This window comes from Ctenopharyngodon idella, chromosome 5 (genome assembly GCF_019924925.1).
Source record: "Ctenopharyngodon idella isolate HZGC_01 chromosome 5, HZGC01, whole genome shotgun sequence".
NCBI classification, from domain to species: Eukaryota; Metazoa; Chordata; class Actinopteri; order Cypriniformes; family Xenocyprididae; genus Ctenopharyngodon; species Ctenopharyngodon idella.
In genome coordinates this window covers 12,146,338-12,172,026 of record NC_067224.1, presented here as the reverse complement: position 1 = coordinate 12,172,026, position 25,689 = coordinate 12,146,338, and the positions used below count along the sequence as shown (strand labels likewise).

The 25,689-nt window shown below is 39.1% G+C and overlaps 2 protein-coding genes across 8 annotated transcripts in view; one reads left to right on the top strand and one right to left on the bottom strand.

The window, feature by feature from the left end:
- zswim7 (zinc finger, SWIM-type containing 7) overlaps positions 1–25,689 on the bottom strand; it is a 182,240-nt gene that overhangs the window by 30,545 nt on the left and 126,006 nt on the right. The window contains exon 6 of one of the 2 annotated variants that reach the window (XM_051893845.1): positions 281–3,832. The exons of the other annotated variant lie outside the window; for it this stretch is intronic. Coding sequence (XP_051749805.1) covers positions 3,827–3,832 — 6 coding nt within the window. The 3' untranslated portion in view covers positions 281–3,826. Of the gene's footprint in view, positions 1–280; positions 3,833–25,689 lie in introns of those variants that run through there. 2 annotated transcript variants of the gene reach the window in all.
- Positions 1–25,689, top strand: part of specc1 (sperm antigen with calponin homology and coiled-coil domains 1) — a 224,598-nt gene that overhangs the window by 154,799 nt on the left and 44,110 nt on the right. The gene's annotated exons all lie outside the window — the stretch shown is intronic.

The window sequence follows — 25,689 nt, the reverse complement described above, 5'->3', positions numbered from 1 at the left end:
CTGGCAAATTCGAACATCATTAGTGCCGTTCATAAGGGGCCCTTCACATATCGCATCTTTTACACACGAAAATTCGTTATTTCAAATGTAGGCGCGCACAAGCACGCTCATAATAGGAGCGGTGCGGTCGCAACGGGCATGTGGTGCGGCGCGCTTTTTCCGCGGCGAGATGAAAACCCCTGCGTTCCATTCGGAAGGGCTCATCCCTATGCCCTAATCCCTAATCCCTTCAAAGGGTTTACCCTCCGGAGTGAGAGCTTCGAAGGGATGAAGGGTGTAGGGGTAAAAAAATTTTTTTTTTTTTTTTTTTTTTTTTTTTTTGAAACGCACTTCTGCGTCATCTTAACAAGACAATCAAGGAGATGTCTCCGTCTTTTTCCCCCTGGTGTACTCTTTGTATTAATACGCATTATTTTACTGTAGTAACATTATAAGCTACTGCCAGTGTATATGTGTCTATGTATTTGAAACATTTGAATGGACTGATAAAGGTAGCTGTAAAGTATTTTTGTTCAAGTACAACGTCATTTTGACCATAATAATGTACCAAATCTAACTCGTATAAATATTACAGTAGTATAGAAAAATACTATACATACATTTATAGGTAAAATCGAACTTCGAGCCTCCTGTACCTATTCTGTGACGTCCAACAACTTCCCTGTGCAAAGGATCATGGGGGCCTGGAGTGTCCATCAGTTGTACCCTTCAAAAACCTTCATCCCGAAGGGCCCTTTGGAGTGGCCAGTTTTGAGCACTTCGGTTTGGAACGACCCTTCAATATGGCGGCCATGATTGTTTTCACTCCGAAGGGCGATATATCCCATTTGGAACGCATCGAACATCTAAACTTTTTAGAATGCCACATACGCACCACAGGTCATGTGACAAGAACCAACTGATCAGCTTCGGCCTTTCCGTAACAACACCGAAAGCTCAGACGAACAGCTGGTCATAGCTGTACAGGGTGGGTTTTTATTTCTCATCTCCATAAATATATCTAGTAGTAAAGCTAATGCAAGGGCTAGAAATCAAATAATTCTTTGCTGATATTTCCTCGTCATCGTAGAGAGCGCAGTTCATGGTTGCATAGCAATGACAGATGCCATGGGAGTGCAAGCTCTTGTAGAAAGGAGGAGAAAGCGTGTCTAAAAACGCGCTTTCCACACGTTTTTAGACACGATATGTGAATGGCCCTTAAATCTTTACAACTAAAGACATGGACATGAACTTGCGCACTGCGTAATGCGTGTCAACATTGCACTGCACATGTGCCCCAAAGACTTCTGAATACAATTGAGAAAGTAGTCGGATTCAAGTGTTCACATTGTCATTTTTTGCTGTTGGATCGGATTAGAAAAGGAATAAACCACCCCTTCCAATCCGATCAAAATTTTATTCGGATCGAGCTCAATCGGATCAATTAAGGTGTTTACATGAACGTTTTTCAATCCGATTGAGCCGTCAATATGGATTATTTGGGTGCATGTAAATGTAGCCATTGTCTTCTCTGGTTCTCTCTATCTCCTCCATTGCCTCTGGGAGTGGACGCATTGGCTCATGATTTGCCCAGGACCAGACTGCTGAGGATGAGGTCTTATTGGGTGACAGGTGCTATCTCTATGGCATATTAGGTGTCCGGTTTGGGTGTTGTGCTTATTCTACCGGTGAGCTTTGTTTAGGGTTATATATTTAAAAATACATCAAGGTGCCCTCAGCTCTGTTGTTTGTTTGTTTGTTTTTCTTGACTCATATTTTATATTCATTTGTCTGTATGATGTGTTGTAGGTCTGATTTATTGGTTGTTGTCTTTTCTCTTCTCACCCACTACACTCCCACTTTTCCACAGCTTTACATGCACATGTCTTGACTCTTTTTCAGATCTGAGGTGTGAATGGCCAGTGATAAAACAGGACCGTTTCATGCACTTTAAATGATTTTTCTTGAAGTTTAAATTTCAGGAGTATAGAGTCAAATGGTTCTTTCTGCCATTTGTGCCAAGTTTATGTCACCATATTTTTTATATACTTTATATTGCAACCTATATACAGTATGTATTTAAAATTGTTATCAGTATGTACTTGTTATTATTATTTTTTAAAGAAAATTTATACTTTTATTCAGCAAGGAAATTAATTCATCATTAAATTGATCAAAAGTGATAGCCTTTTACGTTAAAAAAAAAAAAATCTATTCCAAATAAACTCTGTTCTGTTCATCAAATCCTGACAAAAATGTATCATGGTTTCCAAAAAAAAGTTTGCAACATTGATAACAATGAGAAATGTTTCATGAGCACCAAATCAGCATATTAGAATGATTTCAGAAGGATCATGTGACCTTGAAGACCAGAGTAATGGCTGCTAAAAATTCACCTTTAAATTGGATTTTTAAAATACATTAAAATAGAAAATATATATTTCAAATTGTAAAAAACAAATTCACAATATTACTGTTTTTACTGTATTTTTGATCAAACAATTACAGCTTTGGTGAGCAAAACAGACTTCTTACAAAAACATTAATGGTAGTGTATATAAACATTGTAATATCCTAACAAAAATATAATAAAAAAGAAGTTATAAAGCTATTATAAAGTTAAAGAACCAAGTATATTTATCAACTAATTTTTAAAAGAGTAAACAGTTTTGTGGGTCTTCTAATTGTGAAATCCCCAGAAGTACCTCCTTCGTGCAACCAGTAAGTCTGGTTAAATTATTCTGCCAAGAATAATTACAACAAACATTGTGGGAACACTCCATTGGAAATGTTGGTTCACAAATTGTCCTCACAAATGGGAATGTTATTATATAAATCGTCTATCAGTAGAGGGCATCTTGTGGTGTCAGTATTTTCACAAAGATTATTTTAAGCCTCTCTTTGTTTTTTTAATTTAAATATTTTTCTAAAAAAAAATCCCTGAATAAACCGAGCTTGCAAAACATACCTAATGCTGGTGACCAGAGATTCTGGATTTTTCAGCAGGGTAGTATGAGATTAGTCTTTCACAGTGGTGGAAAGAGTACTGAAAATTTGTACTTAACCCTCTGGGGTCTGAGACTGATTTGGGGTCTGGAGTAGTTTTGACATGCCCTGACATTTGTGCTTTTTTCAGTTGCTTATAAACATATTTATGACAAAAGTCTCATTACACTGTATTCAGCAGAAACTAGGCTACAATAATATGTGAGCGTATGTACATGTTTTTATTTTTGAGAGAATTACGTATATGAAAAAAGTCATTGAAATAAGGCCTCAAAACACATACTAAACATTTTTTTTCACAAGACTTTTGGGAACTGTATATTTTAGCCTAGAGTTTTTGCTTCACAATGATGTAAAAATCATTCTGCCTACTCGGACGCATAAAACAATGTATTGATTTTAAATTTCTAAGACACTTTTTGTTTAGACAGGTTATATGCAAAGAGGCGTGACTCTTCATGAATAATGTTATGATTCACACCTGAGGAGATTAAGACCCTGCCCCTAATGAGCCGCATAATGAGCCATTCAGTCAGGAATGTGACTGGGTGAACTAAAAAAGAATGCAATGACAAAAGAAATATAGAATTTTTTTGTTTGTTTATTTAAAATATAGTTAACTATATGAATGAGAGTCAAAGACACATTTTGAGTACACAGTTATACCTGGAAATAAATCCTGTTCAAAGATATATGTGAACATCACTTACCTGGCATTTGGTGTTTCTTCACTGGAGAAAAAAAAGAAAGGGAAAAAAAAACACTTTCCTGTATCCAGTCAGTGATCTCAGTATCATATGCATGCAGTCCAATGTGTGCCAATATCTGGTCACTATAATTCTCAAATCTGTGAGATAAAAGAAAAAACCCTCTGTGAACATGCTGATAACAGGATCATATCAGCTATTATATTAACATTAATATAATGTCCACTCTTAACAGAAAACATGATTTTTGTGATCTCATGCATTCACGTATTATTGCACATCATGTGAAGAAAATTTTGCATAGGCCTATATTACAGTACTGGTCAAAAGATTGGACACATTACTATTTATAATGTTTTTGAAAGAAGTCTCATGCTCTTCCTCTGAGGCAAATACTTTCAGAATTATTCCTCACTGCGTCTCAAAACGATGTACATGAATCTGACTAAGCTTGATGCGTTTTTCCGAGCTGATGCGGGCGTTCACTTTCTGTTGCATGTATCGCCTCAGAATTTGTGTTTGAATAGAGCGCGCGCTCTGTGGGCATGGCTGCATTAGCGGATAATGAGCTGACTTGCGAACAACTGAAAACTCTCTCTTTTCAAACAGATTATATAAACAGAGAATATTTGTTTTCGATTAGACTTACATGATTTAAAACCTGACATTTCAACGTTTCTTTAGACATATCATGTCTCATGTTTGTGATTAGTATTCACTAAATTACATTTCATTTTCTGAGGACTATCAGAATGGACTTCATTCAGAGAGATGACTGCAGCTCGCGATCATGTTAGTTTTCTTTATTTTGCAAAAAGTACAACATTTTGTTTTTACTGTGAGTGTACACAAATAAAAGAAGACATTCTGTAGTTTCAATTGATGTATTACTTTTGTCTGTATGACAAAAAATGACAGAGTATTTTAAGTTGATTTTGCTGCTATGTGAAAAAAATCCAGTCGTTTCCGACCTTTGAGTGTTAAGTACGAGTACTTTTACATTGCTGAAATAATACTCAATTACAATTAAGGGTGTACTCACACTAGGCACGGTTGCCTTGAACCAAGCCGGAGCGCGATTGTCCCCCCTCCCCCGCCGGCCTGCACTCACACATGCACTTAACGTTCCAGGCCAAAGCACACTTACGTCATATACGATGCAACTTTTTGAATGGAAGAAAACAGGAAGAAATGCACTTTCGCTAAGATACTGCCTAATATACAGGCTATTTATAATTTATGCCACGCAGCGATTTTCAATAGCACGTATCAGAGGATTATTACGAAGGCAGCTAACGTTAATGGAGGAATTTGCAGCTTTACTCGCTAACTACAATTAATGTTCATCAATAAGGTGAGAATCAGATCCGTTATAAACCCAAATACACTCTAATTAGTTACATGAATTGATAAGTGTACTATCAAAGTAGTAATAAAGATGTTTGCCGTCATGATGACAGTAGTGCACAAAAGTAGTAACTGTTCTGTGCTTTGGCTCGGTTAGCGCTCACACTGCATGCGAACCGCGCTCTGGCCCACCTCTACCAAGCAGGCCAGGGCCGGCTAAACGAACCGCACCCGGGCACGGAACAGAGCGATCACACTTGTCAAACGAACTGGGCTTTGAGGGTCAAACGCGCTCGGGCGCGGTTCGGAGCGCCTAGTGTGAGTACACCCTAAAAGTACTGAAGTAAAAGTACAAAGTACTCTTCTCAAAAACTACTCAGAGTACTATTTTTAGCTGGTGATATTCAATTAATTATCAGTAGCTACTGAATCAAATCAGAGATCCACGTAGAAAATAGCTACTTTCAACAAAACACTTTTTTACCTTATTGATGAATATATGAATTAGTGTAGTCACAATACTGGAATTTCTAACTTTGATACGATACCTTAAAAAATATTGATATTCAGTACCATTTTCGATACTGCAAGGAAAAACTGCCATATACTGTATAATTCCGTAAAGTTTTTGTCCATCCAGTCGTTTTGTCCATTTTGTCCATAATTTGTGATTTTACAAGTAGCGAAGTACATTACTTAGCTTAATTTGTACTTAAGTACAAGTAAAATTACAGACTTAAAAATATACTCCTAAAAGTACAAGTACACCCCCCCCCCCCAAATTTAATTACAGTAACATGAGTAGTAACACAAGAGATGCTTTTTAGTTTTGTAGCTGATTGTGACCAAATACATTTTGTTTTTTATCAGCCCTACAAAAAAAAAAAAAAAAGAACTATGCAAGACTACATTCTGTTCACTGCTTAGTGCTTAATACACTAAAGGAGGCTGTACTGTACCAACTACCTCAGGGGGGACTAAATGTTGGAACAAACTGTAATTTGCACTACTGTCTGTTCAAAATAAATGAAAAGAAACCTAGCATTGGGAATTTGTTGCTTTTTCCTGTTGTACTGAACTCCACCATTGTCATGTATGAGAGGAAGATTAACGCAGTTATAACGCAGCACAAACAATCTTATAACAGCCAAATACTTTTATTTTTCCCCAATGCTGATATCCACAACTATTAGCTTATTGCATTCTGCCAACAGCACTGATTATTTTAGCCTGCAGACTGCTGTGCGCTTAAGGCCGGAGGGCTTGCAGAATTTCTATACAAAAGTTTCAATTATAGTTTCTCTATGTTTCAATTATAGTTTCTCCATCTTTAACAAAGCTATTTTTATCTTCTGCACATACTATTTTGTCTTTGCTTATGTTATTTACCAGCCAGTGCAGGTCACCTGATAGCAGTCAGCCAGGTTCTGATGCTTAAAACATCAATACTAAGTGAACAGGTCTCTGTTTTCTAGTATTAAGCAAAAGATGATGAAAGCGGTAGGAAGTAAGAAAGCATGAGTACCCCTTCCATCGCTTTGTTTACCCGCTGAGGCTAATATGGAAGGTAAGCATGTTAGCGTTAATCAAGCCATTGATAAAGCTGCAAGGGCATTGCGTGATCACTACTGTTGCAATAAAACGCTTTTATTGTGTGGAAACGTCACCATTATTTTCTATAAGATAAAATACTCAAGTTTTATGGAAATGGGTCATACCATTGACATTACCTGAGCAGTTGGAAGTAACGTTAAAACCCCGCTTATTCAAGGGCGTGCATTTATTGCACGGACAGACCAAACACATAATGTAAGTGTCTAAATGCATACGCACAGTTCCAATGAATGATAAATGAAATTTAACTTAATGTTGTTAAACTGAATGCACGAAGGAAACTGCTGAAGTAACTACAACTTTAACAACACTATCTATCAGTCAGATGCGCATTAAAGTTGCGTTCGTTACAATAGAAACAGTAAACAACCAGCGCGTTTTCTTTCAGAATCATCATAAGGGAAATGTTCCGTATAAAGAGGACAAAAAGGGCTTTTCTTACTATTCCGTGAAGAAAAGTTAGTTTAGGATTAGTTGGGAAAGTGCATGATATTCTAAGGTAGTCTCTCCATGTAAGCATTACAGTAGTATGTAAAATGTACCTGGAACACTTTTAATTTTAGGTTGTGTAGCCATTAACACTATCCTACACTATAGTTAACATGAACTAGGCCTAACAACACTTTTAAAGCCTTTTAAAATTTTGGCTTATGTAAATTTCCACAAATGCCAGTTTTTATAGGCTATTAAAATAAAGTTATGTAGCATCATTAAGAACTAACATGAACTAACATTAATAATGGACAAAACGTTTTTTGTTTTGTTTTGTTTTGTTTTTTGCCCCTACTCTCTGACCTCATGAAGGCCGCTGTGTAATTTGCACCCTCACTAAGACACATTGGGAGAAGCATTTCAATAACCCACTGATTGCATATTAAAATGGAGAATCGAATCGAATGAATCGAATCGCATCGAATTTTAATGTGAATCGCCTCGAATCGAATCGTTCTGAATTAGCAAAAATCGTTCTTGAATCAAATCGAACACCCATGAATCGTGAATCGAATCGATTCGCTGTCTACCCAAAGATTCACACCCCTAATGTTGATCCTTCCGAAATCATTTTAATGTGCTGATTTGAAGAATAGAATGTTCAAAAGAACGCCTTCGTAATATTATAACTTTTGATCGCATCATTACTGAATAAACATATTAATTTTGTATTATATAAAATGTAAAACAAATCTTAATGGTCCCAAAAGATATTTAAATTTATTCTGTTTTTGGAACCATTAAGATATTTTACATTGTGATGATATCATCATGACATTTCTATTATTATTGATTATGTATTATATATTATATATTTATATTGTATTTAAATTAATTATTATACAGCCATGGCCAATTATTATACTTGCCTTTTAAAGATTGACCACAGGTTCTCTATGGGATTAGGACCCGGGGACGGATCCAAAATTTCAGTGTAATGATTTCCGAGCCACTTCATATTCATTCTTGCCTTGTAACATTGTGCCCCATGCTCCATCTTGCTGGAAAATGCACAGATCTTCACTAAAATTGCTCCTGGATCATTGGGAGAAGTTGCTCTTGCAGAACATTTTGATACCATTCTTTGTTCATGGCAGTGTTTTTGGGCAGAATTGTGACAGACCCCACACATGGATGTTCTCAGGATGCTTCACTTTTGGCATGACACAGGACTCATGGTAGCGTTCCACTTTTTTTTCCGGACAATCAATTTTCCAGATGTCCCAAACAGTTGGATGGGCGCTTCATCAGTAACTGACTCCTCAGTAGGAGATAGTCCTGATGCTTTCTGGACACTCTGGGATGTCCTGAAGCCTTCTTCACTGCAGTTGAATCTTTCTCCTTGTGGTTCTTGATGATCCGGTAAATGGTTCTTTCAGGAGCAATATTCTTTGCAGAAGTTTCCTTGCACCTGATGTCACCTGATGGAGTTTGGGTTCCTTGCCGCTGTCACCTTTGGCTTGCTTAGTTGGGGACACTTGACATTTGACTTGACATTTGATATTCAACGGTGCTTTGATCTGCCTGCATTGACACTATTCTTTTAAGAGCTGCTGTGCAGCCAAATAATGTACCAGTTATCAATGTAAAGCTGCTTTGACACAATCTACATTGTAAAAAGCGCTATATAAATAAAGGTGACTTGACTTGACACATGAGGCCATTTTGATGCAAAGAGATGATAGCTGCACATCTTTTGTTGGAGTTACCATTGCTAACAGAAGAACACAATAATTGGAAGCACTTCTTCCCTCATTTTATAGCAATTCATCTGCTCTTATAATCCAATCAGAATGATAGAGTGATTTCACTGACTAGTACTCATTCACACTTTCCCATGTGCTGATGATATGATTAATGAAATGATGTTTGCTGTACATTTGCGGCAAAAACAAAAAAAACAGTGAAGCAATTATCTAGAAGCAATGTGAAACAACACCACAGCAACTGCAGCAGCAAACTTTGCGAAACACAAAATGTATGTCACTGCCAATACTTCTGGCCATAAAAAAAGTGGTTGTGAAGTGACATCAAATGTGCCCCTCATACCCTCTCACCTTCACTCGCATTTTCAGCTGTCTTTAGGTTGCCAGGTGTTCATTCCAAGGATCAACACACATTAGTAAAAGCACGTATTTTAATTTTTCTTTGTCTACAGATATACATTTGGCAGCCGCAGTACATTATAAAGTAGCCCAAAAAACGCAACCCTCTGTAATTGTTCCCACGACGGCATTTTCAAAATAGCCCGATTGTGCGGGAAAACTGCAGCCCCGGCAACATTGTTCATAGGCTAGTCTGTCCCATTTAACAACGCAGCTCAGTTCTCTCACCCGATTCGTTCAAAACGCAAATTCATTCAGAAACGGAACACTGCTGCTAGGACTTTATAGTTAATATTTTTGTTGACAAAAACAGAAAATATTGTGTCTAAAATATAACACAATATTAACTTCTTATTTATTGAACTGTCAGTATCACATTTGCACTTGTGCTATTCGGAAAAAAAAAAAGCACTTGTGTGATATTGCGCTCATTATTCGTGTGATATTGCATATGATATAAATATGAGACAAAAACTCATACAGGGCCATTTTTGCCCCAATATCTTGAATTTAACAGCATATAACTGCATTCTATAGGCTACATCACACAGTGAGTTGTTACCCTGCATCATGTTCGTCACCAGTCAACTGTATGAAATGTCAGATGACCTACTTAGGTGTAGGGTGGGGCATGTGCATTAAATCGACAGGCCTACAAAAATGGGCATTATTTTTAAGACAAATATATATTAATTATTCTTTATTTTTGGTTCCTACCATCTAAGAGCATGCATTTTCTCATTCATTGGGCACTAAACAACCATCTTGTTTATCTATTTCATATTGTCCAGTGCAAAGAAGAGTGTAGGAGATTGCGTTGATGGGAACAGCAATGGCCACAGGCCTCTTCTCATATTGCAGACCCGGGAAAAGGTTAGCTCAAGAACACATGCTCCAAATTGAACTTAATATGGGCTGAGGAAAAGGTCAAGGAGGGCTACTGGTCCACTATGTCATAAGAGACATCAGCTGTGAGAGCGAGAAAGCAACTAATTACCCACTAACGCGCTAAGATGGAAAGTATTGTCACCTGCGATCACACACAAACACACACACACTGCTCCATCATGTCCTTCCTCAAAGCTTGTATAAATCCCCCCCCAATCACTCATAGCCTCCCTCCACCACCTATTTCCTGCAAATGAATGTTAATAATAATGTATTGACCTCAGTCAAATCACAGTGTTGGCTGTTAGCAGCTAGGAGGATTGTGTTAATGTAATGATTAATGAAGAGAGCAACTGCAAGACCCTCACTACATGTGTGAAGGTTGAGAAAACATTCATTTAGTTCTGCTCCCATTTGCATAGGTTTAAGTCTTATTAAAAGAGGCATTATCAGTACAACGCTATGAGTATTGATTGTCACACACATACAAACACGTACAACCCCCATCTCCTGCACAGTTCTAATGAGGTATCAGGATACTAGCTACTTTATTGTTCTTATCTGTTTTGTTTGGAGTCTGTATGACCAGTGTATAACCTCAACTCTCAAATGAAAGGACAGACGATATACAATTTTTTGCAATATTATTTTAATGAAAATCATATTTTATAATAACTATTAACATATTCTTTACTGTAATTTTAAAAATATTATTTACTATATTATATTTATTACATTATATTATATATATTGTAATTTTAAAAATATGTTATACTATATAATAAATTATTATACTATATTGTAAATGTTAATATTAGATGTATTCTATATTATTTATGTTGTATGTATTATATATTTGTTATATATAATATGTTACTGTTTATATAATGTTATATATAATATTTATGTTGTATGTATTATATTTATTATATTATATATTAAATTATAATTTATTTTCAATGTAATGACATTCTCCTTCCACCCATACACGATACTTGTCACCCGAGTTATAATCATCTGCACCTGCACCTCATTACTGAATCATCAGGACTGCACCCTGCACTTTCACCCAATCTTTGTCTGATCTCGTTGTGTTACCACACACAGTGACTATGCTGACTCAAACCTACCTGTTGTTAACCTACAAAAGACCTGCTATTGTGTTCATCCTCAGCTTTCTAGTTATGTGACAGAAGATCAGACCAGCAACACGTACTTAGTAGGATCTTCCACCACAACACCCACACCAGCACAGAATACCATTGAGGAGCTGGTTGATGGACTCTGTCAATACCTCATGCCAACATTACACTCTGGAGCAGTCGCAGCCAGTTCCTCCATTCCACCTCTTTCGAAAACATTCTACGGCAGACCCATGGTCAATCCTATTCCATATTCCAACATGACAGAGGATTGTAGCAACTTTTCTACTGTAGTGAAAGAGCAACTTAATCACCTCCGACAACTGAAGTGACTATGCTCTTCAGTTCCAAACCCTAGTGGCGGCCAGTGAGTGGAATAAGCCGCCCTCCCACTGCCAGGGACTGGAACCTGCCCTGTGGCTGCAACTCTCTACTTATACCGATGCCATGGGCCTTGAGCGTTTCATCCAGCTATTGGTTACATACCCACAAATTAGTCGCTTTTCGGTGAAATTCGCCATTTTGAATCAAAATATGTCATTTATGTGAATCGTGTAGATCCGAAGAGATTTTTTTTTTTTTTTTTTCGGGGGTGGGGGGTGTCAGGGTGAGTTTGCAGGCACAATAAATCAAAAATGGGCTACTTTTCCATAGACTGGAGTGAGAGCATAAACGTCTCTCAAGCTATTGTGATCTTTTTTGCCGCTCTGTAGTGTGACTGACACATCGCTGTAGCGCTTCAGTTCAAACAGAGGCAGAGCGCAAGAGAACCGATCATCTCTTCCGCTTTACAACACGAAATAAACATGAATGGATGTAGGATGAATGAATACCGAAGGTATGTTGAAAGATCCAGTACAACTTACTGAAATCTGTATCATGTCATATGTAACGTTAATCGATTGTTTAAACCGCGGAAAAGCGCCAATAAAATAGCTTGTAAAAATGTCACATTTACCATAACATTTACCTCAAAAAAGCCGTTCAGTGTCAAAAAACTTTTTAGTCAGCTGCAAAAATGAACTTAGAGAGGAGCATTTTGATATATATCCACTGTGACTATAGGCCATTGCATATTCATGTACTTAACGTGCTTCAATACTGAATGTATTAAAACCGTTTTATGACGGCCACCATTTAAATGTTTAGGCCGATATTAAAAACGAGTAGAAACATAATTATGTCATTAAAAATTTATTATAACATTATTATAAAAACTTCTTTGTGTAATTTATATGCAAGTAGCTTACAAATCAATTAATTTTAACCTTTAATATTATAATGATGTACCAGCTGTGCTGGTAGAACTCACACGAACACGAAGGGAATGAAGATAAGGCTGACTTTAATAAATCCACAGGCATAGAAGGTAACACACATCCGTACACAAACGAGACCCGACAACAATGAACAGAAAATAGGGAACTAAATACACAGACGAATTAACTAATAATGACAAACAGCTGTGAGGAACATGAGTGTCCATGATGACTGATTGTGGCGGGAAACTAGACAAAGGAAACACATGTGACTGAAGGTATCAAACTAAAAGTCCATGAAAAGGAAACTAACTGAACAAAACCGTGACATTACGCCCCCTCTGGCAAGGCGCGTCCTCGTGCCATGGAAGGATGAAGACATACAGATAGATGGTGGAGGTTTAGGAGGAGGATGAGGATGTGGCGAAGGGCTGGAGAGAAGGGGAGGCGGCAGGATGCAGGCAGATTGGACCGTGGATGTATAGAAGATGCAGGTGGTGGTTCTGGAGGTGGACGGCCAAACAGGAGGGGGCGGAACATAAAAGTCCAGGGCGGTGCAGGAGGTGGTGATAGCCAAGTGATGGCCTTGAGCAGGGGCTGCTGGATGATGATCCAGGCCACAGCCAGGGTAGTGCCCCACGGCGGCATTGATGGAGGGAGGAGCCATGGTGGAACACAGATGAGGGCCACCATGGGGATGACTGGAGACAATAACGGCAAGGATGGAGCCCACTGCACAGCCAAAGAGCCGAGGTGGTGGAGAGATGGCGAAGATCCTGGTAGCTGCGACAGAGATGCAGCGACAACCTCCAGAGATCGAGGAAGGGATCCAGAGGTCTGAGGACGAGCTGGAGCAACCGAGGGAGGAGGCGGAGCCTGAGGTGGGGCGGAGCGAGCCGTAGTCGAAGGGGTGGAGGACCAGAGAGCAGCGGACGGTCCGCAAGTCCACAGCGGAGGTGAAGTGACGTCTGACCCAGGTGGAGCCGACGTGCCGAGGGAGTCCGGCATGGCCGAATGGCCGATGGTCCACTCCGAGGTCGAGGGTGGAAGGAGCGCAGGTGCAGGAGCCCGGGCGATGGGTCGAGGCGGCTCGAGACCCTCCGAGGCTGGAGGCGGAGCTTCAGGCTCTTCGTGCCCAGGAGGAGACGGTTCCCAGCAGGCCCGAGATGGTGCCCCACTACTGAGAGGAGGTGGTACTGAGGGACTGGAGGGAGACGGAGATGACTGGGTGGCACCGATGGCTGGAGACTGGGAAACAGACTGGAGAGATGGTGTGAGAGGCATGCTGGGCAGGATCAATGGAGTAGGAAGAAGACAGGCAGATTCAGGTGACAGTATAGGGGCTAGGAAAGTGTCCACTTCACATCTTGAGTCGAGCAGTAATTCAGCCAAAAACTCACTCTCAGTAGCGGGAGGGTGGGTGGGGCTCTCTTCCGAACCCTCGAACTCTACCAACACTCCCTCGGCAATGGATGGCTCGGCCGGCTCACACACCTGGTCAGGCGCACGCTGCTCAGACTCTGTGACGATGTAACCCCCGGTCGCACTTGTGGCCGTGGGCTCCATCGCGGCGGTCTCCGTCGCGCTTCCTGCGGTGGGCTCAGGTCGTTGATCCTCGCCATCTGGATGGTTCTGGCTGGGCACTGGATGGGGAGTGGGGCTGGCGGCAACCTCAATGGTGAGCGCTGATCCACAGGATGCCAGCACCCACTCCACATAGGACGCGAAGCTCCCTCGAGGACCCTCCCCGGACAGCTGTGCTCGTGTGGCGGTGTTGAGTCCAACAAAGAGGAACGAGCACAGGCAGTAGTCCGGAAAGGTGGTCAGATGGGCGAGATCCAGGAATTTTTCCAAATGTCTCTCAAGGGAGCTTTCTCCCTGCTCAAGGCACATGAGTTGGACCAGTGCAAAATCCAAAGTGCCAACAGGGATGAGAACAGAACGGGAAAAAAAAACAAAAAACACTGAACACGAAAAGGGAAAGAAAAAGTCTTTTAAGCACGATGCCTACACTCTTTATCTAGGTCGGGTCTTCTGTCAGGGACTGTGCTGGTAGAACTCACACGAACACGAAGGGAATGAAGTTAAGGCTGACTTTAATAAATCCACAGGCATAGAAGGTAACACACATCCGTACACAAACGAGACCCGACAACAATGAACAGAAACCAGGGAACTAAATACACAGACGAATTAACTAATAATGACAAACAGCTGTGAGGAACGTGATGAGTGTCCATGGTGACTGATTGTGGCGGGAAACTAGACAAAGGAAACACATGTGACTGAAGGTATCAAACTAAAAGTCCATGAAAAGGAAACTAACTGAACAAAACCTATATAGTTTACAGCATTAGTTGAGAGATTTTTTTTCTTTGAGGAAATTTGCCATGTACTGTACCTGATAGGCCCCAAATTAATCATTATTGAATTGAAGGTAATCAAATCGAAATCAAATCTCAAGCTTCTGAATCAAAATCGAATCCAATTGTGAAATTTCTGTCAATGCCCAGCCCTAGTGTCAATAAATGTTTTTATAAACATACTCCACTCTGCTTTGGGGGGTTAATAAAGGCCTTCTGAAGCGAAGCGATGCATTTGAGTAAAAAAAATATCCATATTTAACAAGTTATGAATTAAAATATCTAGCTTCCACCAGACCACCTTCTTACGAAAAAAGTGTAAAACTCTCGCAGCTCAAAAAGCTTACACTACGTCCTACGCCTTCCCTATTCAACTTACGGAAAAAGCTTAACTGACGCGATGCCAGTTCCTTTTTTTTTTTTCATAAGTTGAACACAAGGCAGTCTGGCAGAAGCTAGATATTTGACTTCATAACTTGTTAAATATGGATTTTTTTTTTACACAAACGCATTGCTCAGAAGGCCTTTATTAACCCCCGGAGCCGTGTGGAGTACACGTTTATGATGGATGGATGTGGATGGAGCCACTCTCTTCAGCTCATACTCGTTCAGATGCGTCAGGATATTTATTAATATATCTCCGATTGTGTTCATCAGAAAGTCATATATTTCATTTGAAAGTGAACTAATACTTTAACAACTATCCAGTGCGTGCTTGGCTTCCAGCCACTCGTTTCCCTGTTCAGGAGAGCCCTTGAAAGTACAAGCAAGAGGATCAGGGACTCGGCTCACGTTCAACTTCTACAGGCAGTCCGGTGCCACAAGAGCCAGGCTGATGCAAGAAGGTCAGAGACATCCAGATACTAACCGGGACCACAACGAACTTCACATATTTCACATCCGGATAAGCGTTTATTGTCACAGTTGTAAACACGACGACTTTCTTCTTCCATGAGGGGGTTTGGTGTCACGATGGCTTTGTATCCAGGCGGACCATTAAATAATGCGTTCCTGTAGAATTTAACCAGATGACGACTTTGAAACTCCCAAAGTGTTTCCCATTTTTGTGCCTTCTGCATTAGACATTCAGCCAACGATCCATAGGTATGACGTCTGAGGCTGTTGCTAATCTGCTGTTAACCTCATTTCTCCTCATTGACTCCTAATTTTTCCTCCTCATTTCCCAACTTGTTCCTTATCGTCAATCTTCTTGTTGTTTTCCACATCAACTTCCTTCTATTACAAAGACTGTTCAGTTTCATTTACTTCTTACTCACTGGTTTTCCTCTTTTTCACCTTACGTGTGTTGTGTTCAAGGCTCACCATCGGTGTTCTGTTACATGATGGAGAAATGTGCTTCAAATAGGTTCTAAAAATATCCTTTATGCTTTTCAATGCAAAATATAATTCCCATTTCATAGATAGATAGATAGATGTGAAAAAGAAAAAGAAAAAAATAAGAAAAAAACACAGCTGACAAGGGTATAATAGGGCATGAAATGGAGAAAAACGGTCAGACTTGGGTCATGCTTGTTAGTAGTATTTACTCATTTGTCCTGATGTCAGTGGAATGTGTCAAACAGCAGGCTAATTAACATATCCCCCTTGATGAGTTACTTCCTAGTCCCCCTTATCTGCAGGTTGGTTAGATGCTTAATGCTTCTTCATGAGCTTAAAAGTGTGCATGTGTATCATTTTATGTTGTCAACATGTCGACACATCACATGCATCTTTATGCACTTATGGTTATGTCCATGTGTTTACTGGATGTTTCTGCAGAACAGAAATACAAGTACAATGCAACATGAAACATCCCATAGGAAAGAATCACAAATGAGCATACACAGACGTCTGTATGCTCATGGCCTGTGCTGTCACCAAGGTTACAGTGCTACTAATCCTAATTTAAATAACCAGAGAACCTCTCTCTCTCTTATAAACGCATATCTTTCAACCAGCCATAATGTTATGTGCCTCTAGAGGTTTTTTCTAATACTCCTGGACCCTGAGGACTTGTCAGTACGTGTGAAGTCTATGCTGCACGTAAGCCATGTTAAAATGTCAACCACAGAGAAAGGAATTGATTATGGACGATTCTTAATAATGTAGTGTTGGACACAGTTAGTGTGAATGATGGAAACTTAATGAGCACACAGACTCACACACAGATGTTTGTGTGCAGCACCAATGAATCAGTTTATAAATGCACAATTGTTGACCAGCTTCACCTTTTAACATTTTAATTGAAGGTTCTGTTTGTGGTATTTTTTAGCATCCTGTTGACGCCAGTCTATTTTGCATTGGGGATTGAGTTATACGCACTTGAAAGTGTACGGTAGTCATTGATTGTGAATGGATATGCCTGATGGAGTTTTCATGTTTTGGGTTCTAGATTCAATACAACTCGAGCTCTATTGACAGCATTTTGGCATGCTGATGGCTGCTAGTGAACTATGGGGATAATAATTCTAGAGGGTTTAAAAGCAGAAGTGTGAAGCATGTGTTTTTATTAAAGCACTTATATTAATTGTTTTGTACCAAAATGAACATAATTTGAGCTGTAAATTATCAAAATTACCTTTCCTGCTGTAGGCAGATGAACTGGTTCTGGTTGTTTTAAGAGGTGCACCAATATGGGAATTTTGGCAGATACTGAAAACCAAAAATTTGATCTACGTTTTTACTAATTATCCTCCATAAAACGCTTGCCTAAAAAGTCAAGATCAATATGTACTTCAAATGGCATCCCTTAATCTTACCCCACACCTAAACTTAAAGCTGCAGTCCGTAACTTTTTGTAACTTTTTGTAAAATGATCCAAAATCAATTTTTGAGCAAGTACATAACCAGTCAGTGTTCAAAACTATCTCCTTACCTTAGCTCGATTCACAACGGTAAGCTTGTAATAATGTTTTATAATAAGAGCAGTACTGGTGGGTTTCCGCTGGAAATTTGAGCATGCAGTCATTCGTCTTTGTGTCATTACGTCACGTCTGTAAACAGAAAGGAAGGAGTCCCAGCTAGTAGCTATATCATGTGAGGATGCTGCTTGTAGCGTATCATTTATAGCCTTTTCTCACAGCAGCTGGAATAATTAAATTTATCATTTTGATGGCGGATTGTAATCCAGAAAGGTCTAAATGACAATCTTCAGTGACAACTGGAGATTCATCCATATTCAAAAGCAAAACACGTCGGACTGCGGAGTGGCTACAGAAATTGAAATCTACAGGTAACGTTACACATAGTCACGCAATGCTGATGTTGTTAACATTAACAATTTGAGAACAAAGTATAACAGTAATAATAATTTGCATGGTTTGGCATGATCTGAGCTAAGCGATGGTTAGATTTAATCACCATTGGCAGCATGATTTATTGTAGGCCTAATGCTTTTTTCCTCAGTTGGTCAGAACAAAAGTGGCAGACATGTTACTTACTTGTTCAGATGACATTTTCCGGTGAAAATTCTTATTTTGGTCATACTTCCAAGACGTACAATCTGTACAGTACAGTATCCACACCGATGTGGTGACTGACAGCAAACATTAGATTCATCCGCACGGAGGAGCCGTGCCGATGCACAACGCACGTAACAATAATAATTCTGCATATAACTGCAATTGCAGGTTTCAAACAGAAATGGCGACAAAGAGGCAAATCTTACAGACTGCAGCTTTAACCACTACCTTACTAACTATTAATAAGCAGTAAATTAGTTTGAGTTTGTTGAGGCAAAAGTCATAGTTAATAGTGAATATATGTTAATGAACAAAAAAATCTTTAAAATTAAAACAGGTACAACCTCAGAAAACTGCAAAAATCTTTCTCATCCAAATATAATTTATCCAATCTAGGCCAACTACCACTGGAATAAGAAAATATGCATTCTTATGGCCATCTTTCTTTTGAAAAAAGTTAAATGGAAAGCCTAAGTTTCAGGCAATTTTAAATTTGTGATTTCCAGTCTTGGAATAAATGTAAAAATTCTAAGGGTCATGGAAATTTCTTTATTAAACTTACATTTCTACATATATGTTTAAGCTAAATCTTCCATTAAGCTGCTTTCAAATCACAGCCTTATTGTAATTTTTTGGACTTTCATACACAAATAAGTGTTTAACTAAAGGCTGGAATACACTACACTACTTTTAAAATCTGGACAGATTTTAAACACGACCCATCATACACTTGCAGAGATTGTTTGTGGTTACAGAAGGAAACACTGGCCATCATACACTAAACGATTGAGGATCACACACTAGCAGACTTCCAGGTTGTTCCAAACACAACATGCACCTTGTTTCAAGGAGACACATGATAAATGAAAACAATGTGTTCTCAAATCGGCTCAAAATATCAAAAATGTCTGATATACTCTGACTAGATGGAATTACAGTCTGAAGCTAAAAATCAGAGTGTGCCCATATACACTACGTGAGTTTCTGTGAAATCTGTCGGCTCAAACCTGAAGACTGACTCAGCAACTATAGCGTTGACTTGTCCAGACTGTAAATGTGTATATTCCAACCTTACCGTTGTCACATTTTGTGACAACATTATTATCTCCTCACTACGAAGGAGAACACAGTCTTTAATCAAAAACCCAAAAATAATGAACAGGAGATCAATCAGAAAACAATAGCATAACCACATTACAACTGAGACAACACAGAACAAAGAACAGAGAAAACTAAGGGTGCTTCTCATTTCTTATTTGTGCATCCTCATTTCCTTTCCTCACGTCTCAGCTCCACCCCCATAAAATGTGAGGGGAGGATGCAAGAAAAGAAAATGAGGACTGAGGAATCGAAGGAAATGTTATTTGTATATTGGAATGTTCTAGAAACACTCGAGCGTCACTTCAAAGCGTCATCAGCTGCGCTCAAAAACGGCTGTTTTCTTGGTCGCTAGACCAAGAAAACAGCCGTCTTTGAACCTCTCTCACTGTACGACATAGGACCACCGATTAAGAGCCACGATCACAGAAATCGCCATGATGGTTTCACAATGGCAAACTTTCATCTGGGACAGCCAAAAATCGTGCAGTGTATCCCGGGCTTAATCTTTTTCTATTGGTTTTCATCCCTTTGAATGATAATAAATGCATTGATCTTGTTCATTTGTATTACTTTGGTGTACTGACAGTATCATTTTATATAATTAGTGTACATAGAAATCTGTGAAATGCTTGTAGTGTACTACAGAGCCTGGGAAGTCACCTTTAGGAGAAAAAAAGACATTTTGCATTACCCCTTCTGTTTATAAACTGTACTCACAGATTCTTAAATTGTTCCCTCGGTTTAACAAATCATGCCCACAGATTAATAAACCATGCCCACGAATTTCCAATCCATATGCACTCAGATTTGTAAACCGAGGGAACAATTTAAAAATCCGTGAGTATGTTTTATAAACTAAGGGGACAAACTGCCATGGATTTGCAGGTCTTGTTGTTTTTTTTATTTTTGTTGTTGTTGTTTTTTTCCTCCTACAGGTGAGTCCCTGGCTCCTTAAAATCCAATTGATCATTGTGCAAAAAACATAAAGCACAAGCTTTTGTGTCAGGTTGTTATGTTGTAGTGCTTAACATAACAGTATAATTGTGTGTATTATTCTCTATGTGAGATCCACCAATCAGAGAGGTTCCCGAATCTCAATCGATTTTTTGATTGGTTACAATGAATGGAGAATATCTCAAATGTCACGGGTTCATGGGATGCTAATGATTATAATAATAACAGCTAATAAATCCTATGGTGTTGAAGAATAAATTGAGGCTTATGCTCCTTGGCTGACTGAAGGTTGTCATGGAAATGTATTTTGTATTGATGTTTGCCAATAGAAAAAATCCTGGAGTAAAATGTATTTTGTATTGAAAGTACACTATCCCAGTCTATAAAAAGCAAGACACACATAATTCTTATTAAATTGTTGTCTATTTCACCCTGTCCCCACTATAAATTAAAACCTAGAATTTAAGAAGATAAGACAGTTTGATGTATTCAACTTAATACACAAATCGATTCAAAACAAAGAGTTGAACTGGGATTGGGAGAACTGGGAGCTTGTTCTGTTATTGTGCCACACATCCATGAGTACAGTTTGAAAAACCAAAGGCACGGTTTAAAAATCTGAGCTCACTGATTGGAAAGTCAACTGTATGGTTTATTAAAAAGTATGATTTGTTAAACCAAGGGAACAATTTAAACTGAGGGGATGAATTGCAAAACTGTGGCCACAGATTTGCAGTATTTATTTTTTTCCCCTCCTACTAGGTGACTTCCCAGGCTCAGTAGTATGAGAGCCAGCGCCAACGGAGCACTAAAGAGGGAGCGATGATGTAACGCAAAATGTCCCCAGCTAGAAAAACATATGGCCAGTTCAAATATTTGTCGAACTGCAAACAAACATGTTACTACAACTATGAAACTGAAAACAACTGAGCAAATACAGATGGCAGAGCATTGAATAATATTACTACTTGAAACTAAAAGGAAAATTGCCTAGGCCAACATATTTGAGAATTCAACTAAACGATGTCCATGAAATAAACATGTTTTAAACCACCAGGTACATCTTAGATGCGCAATTTTAGCGGTTTTGCCATGAATACATACAAGTTACTATGATACCACCACCCCCAAAAGTAATTAGATACCGTTTATCAGATGCATAATTGTATGGTAAGTTAGAACAGCCTGAACTGCAACCGGTCCGGTGACATACAATACCAATACAGTGAAATAATCAACTGACTACGACCAATTATCTAGCCCTCTTAACATAAACAAAATACTTCATAATACCTTGAGCCTACTCACTTACCCCTTTAAGAAAAGAGTTTCCCAGAATGCTTAGCTGTTGAGTGCTGATTAAGCATGTTAGCATGAGTGATGTAAGCATGTGTGACACTAACAGTAAACACTATCAGTAAACAGACATAAACACAGCGTACTGATACAAAGTACTGATACAAGTTGTTCCGACTGGCACTAAGACCCAGCAAAAGCTTTAGATTGCTGATGAAGTGATCGCCATATTTAAACTGTGAGTGAAAAAAAAAAAGAAAAGAAAAGAATCAAAAGCAAAAGAATGGGTACACCTGCTGAACTGCCCTACTTTCCAAGATTTGCAACTCCTTGAAAATCAAGGCATCATAGAAAAAGTATCTATGAGTATCTAACTTCAAGGGTCTCAAGCCTAAAAATCCAGAGAAGATAAACATTTGTGTTGATATGCCATTGCCAAACATCTTTCAAAATATCATTCAACTGGTCCTGCAAGGAATCCCTGTAGTCAGAAATTTCAGTGACGACATCCAGGTACAGCATATGGCACTACAACAGATGCCCACAACAGATCTCTTGAAGCAGTACTTCAAAGATTGCATGAAAACAATCTAACAATCAACAAGGACAAATGGGAATTTCACAAAACATCCTTGGAGTTCCCTTTCAGTCGATCACGTTCAACATTACGTCAGAACAGTACTGACGAATGGGTCACGGCCAAGAGCCCAATCACTTTTGAGTGGTAACAAAATGAGCCAATGGTACACCGAGTACCTTGGTCTGTGGACATTGCATCGCGATCTCCACCCCGCTTTGTGGGTATATAAGGAGCAGCACGAGCCTTCAGTTTGTGTTGGTGTGACAGCGCGTCCCAGCGGAGATCGTTTAGAGCTTCCTACTGCTGATTCCAGTCTCTGCTTCTCCCCTGGGCGCTTCAGCACTACTTAAAGAACTTTTTTCTCTTTTTTCAAGTCACCTTTATTTATATAGCGCTTTTTACAATGTAGATTGTGTCAAAGCAGCTTTACATTGATAACTGGTACATTATTTGGCTGCACAGCAGCTCTTAAAAGAATAGTGTCAATGCAGGCAGATCAAAGAACTGTTGAATTTCAAATGTCAAATCAAATGTCAAGTGTCCCCAACTAAGCAAGCCAAAGGCGACAGCGGCAAGGAACCCAAACTCCATCAGGTGACATCAGGTGGCAGACAATTGGCAAATAGGTGTTTAAATGGAGAAAAAAACCTTGGGAGAAACCAGGCTTAGTCGGGGGGCCAGTTCTCCTCTGGCCAACAGTGCTTTGTTACGATTCAGGTAGCTATCATAAGTCCGACAGGATCGCAACATTCAAAGTATTTATTCCAGTTCCATCCAATTGAGGATCGTATTCATCACGGCGGTATGGACGGTTGTTGAGGAACTGTGTCGTGGCTGTCGTGTCTATGAGGCCCTCAGAGTGGATGATCTAGTTGACTCAATCTCTGCTGATACTTCAGGGCTGCGTTGTGGTTGTGTCAAGGTGCAGGTCCTTGGTCTCACCTGGATACGGCCCGGATCCGGTTGACTACGGTGAACCTCGGGATAACCAGAAAGACTAATATTAGCGTAGATGCCATTCTTCTTCTGATGTAACGAGTACATCAGGTGTTATAGGAAGTGTTCCTGGTTCCGGCTGACCTAATTTATGCAGCCTAATAATCCTTTAACAGATTTGAAAATATAAATTGGTAATGTGTTATGTGTATGCCAGGTTAAAGAAATGCGTTTTTAGTCTAGATTTAAACTGACAGAGTGTGTCTGCTTCCCGAACAATGCTAGGAAGATTGTTCCAGAGTTTAGGTGCCAAATAGGAGAAGGATCTACCGCCTGCGGTTGATTTTGATATTCTAGGTATTATCAGCTGGCCTGAATTCTGAGATCGCAATAGACGTGAAGGACTATAATGAATTAGGAGCTCGCTCAGGTACTGGGGAGCTAAACCATTTAGTGCTTTGTAAGTAATTAGCAAGATTTTAAAATCTATACGATATTTAACAGGAAGCCAATGCAGTGTTGACAGAACTGGGCTAATATGGTCATACTTCCTAGTTCTAGTAAGAACTCTAGCTGCTGCATTTTGTACGAGCTGTAGTTTGTTTAACAGGCGAGCAGAACAACCACCCAGTAGAGCGTTACAGTAATCTAGCTTTGAGGTCATGAACGCATGAACTAACTGTTCTGCATTTTTCATTGAGAGCATATGTCGTAGTTTAGATATATTTTTAAGATGGAAGAATGCGGTTTTACAGATGCTAGTAACATGGCCTAGAAAGATTGGTATCAAAGAGCACACCCAGGTTCCTAAGTGACGACGAAGACTTAACAGAGCAGCCATCAAGTGTTAGACAGTTTTCTAGGTTATTACGTGAAGAAGTTTTTGGTCCAAAAATTAGAATCTCTGTTTTTTCTGAATTTAGTAGTAGGAAATTACTGGTCATCCAATTTTTTATATCAGCTATGCATTCTGTTAATTTTGTGAATTGGTAAGTTTCGTCAGGGCACGAAGAAATATAGAGCTGAGTATCATCAGCGTAACAGTGAAAACTAACGCCATGCTTCCTAATGATATCTCCCAAGGGTAGCATGTACAGAGTGAACAGCAATGGTCCTAGTACTGAGCCTTGCGGTACTCCATATTGAACTTGTGATCGATATGACATCTCTTCGTTTACTACTACAGACTGATAACGGTCAGATAAGTATGATTTGAACCATGACAATGCAATTCCACTAATGCCAACATAATTTTCGAGTCTATTTAAAAGAATATTGTGATCAATAGTGTCAAATGCAGCACTAAGATCCAGTAACACTAATAGAGAGATACAACCGCGATCTGATGATAAGAGCAAATCATTAGTAACTCTAATGAGAGCAGTCTCAGTACTATGGTACGGTCTAAATCCTGACTGGAAATCCTCACAGATACTATTTCTTTCTAAAAAGGAACATAGTTGTGATGATACTACCTTTTCTAGTATTTTTGACAGAAAAGTGAGATTTGAGATCGGCCTGTAATTGACTAATTCTCTAGGATCAAGTTGTGGTTTTTTAATAAGAGGTTTAATAATAGCCAGCTTAAAAGTTTTCGGTACGTATCCTAGTGATAAAGATGAATTGACGATATTAAGAAGAGGATCTATAACCTCTGGAAGCATTTCTTTCAATAGCTTAGTCGGTATAGGGTCTAACATACCCTACAGGAAGATTATTTATAAAGCGATCTTTAGTGGTAGAAGTGATGGTTCTACCATATTTATGGCATGGAGGCAGTTTAGCCGCCTTGACTAAATGTAGTATACACGAGACTAGATAATGATCTGAGATGTCGTCACTCTGCTGCAGAATTTCAACAGCATCAATATCGATTCCATGTGACAATATTAGATCTAAAGTATGATTACGACAATGAGTGGGTCCTGACACATGTTGTCTAACACCAATAGAGTTTAGAATATCTGCAAATGCCAATCCTAATGCATCTTTTTTATTATCTACATGGATATTAAAATCACCTACAACAAGGACTTTATCTGCAGCCAATACTAACTCCGACAGAAAATCAGCAAATTTTTTGATAAAGTCTGTATGGTGTCCTGGTGGCCTGTATACAGTAGCCAGCACAAATGTCAACCTACATAATGTTACGTAAAGTACCATCACTTCGAAGGAATTATATTTGAAAGACTTTTGACTAATACTGTAAATATTACTATAGATTACAGCAACACCTCCCCCTTTGCCTTTCTGACGGGCATTGTGTCGATAATCATAACCTTGAGGACTAGACTCATTTAAAGTAATGTAATTGTCCGGTTTTAGCCAAGTTTCTGTCAAACACAGCACATCTAGATTATTATCTTTGATAATATCATTAACAATAAGTGATTTTGAAGAAAGGGATCTAATATTTAACAACCCGAGAGCCAGTTGCTCTGGCTCCCGGCAAACAT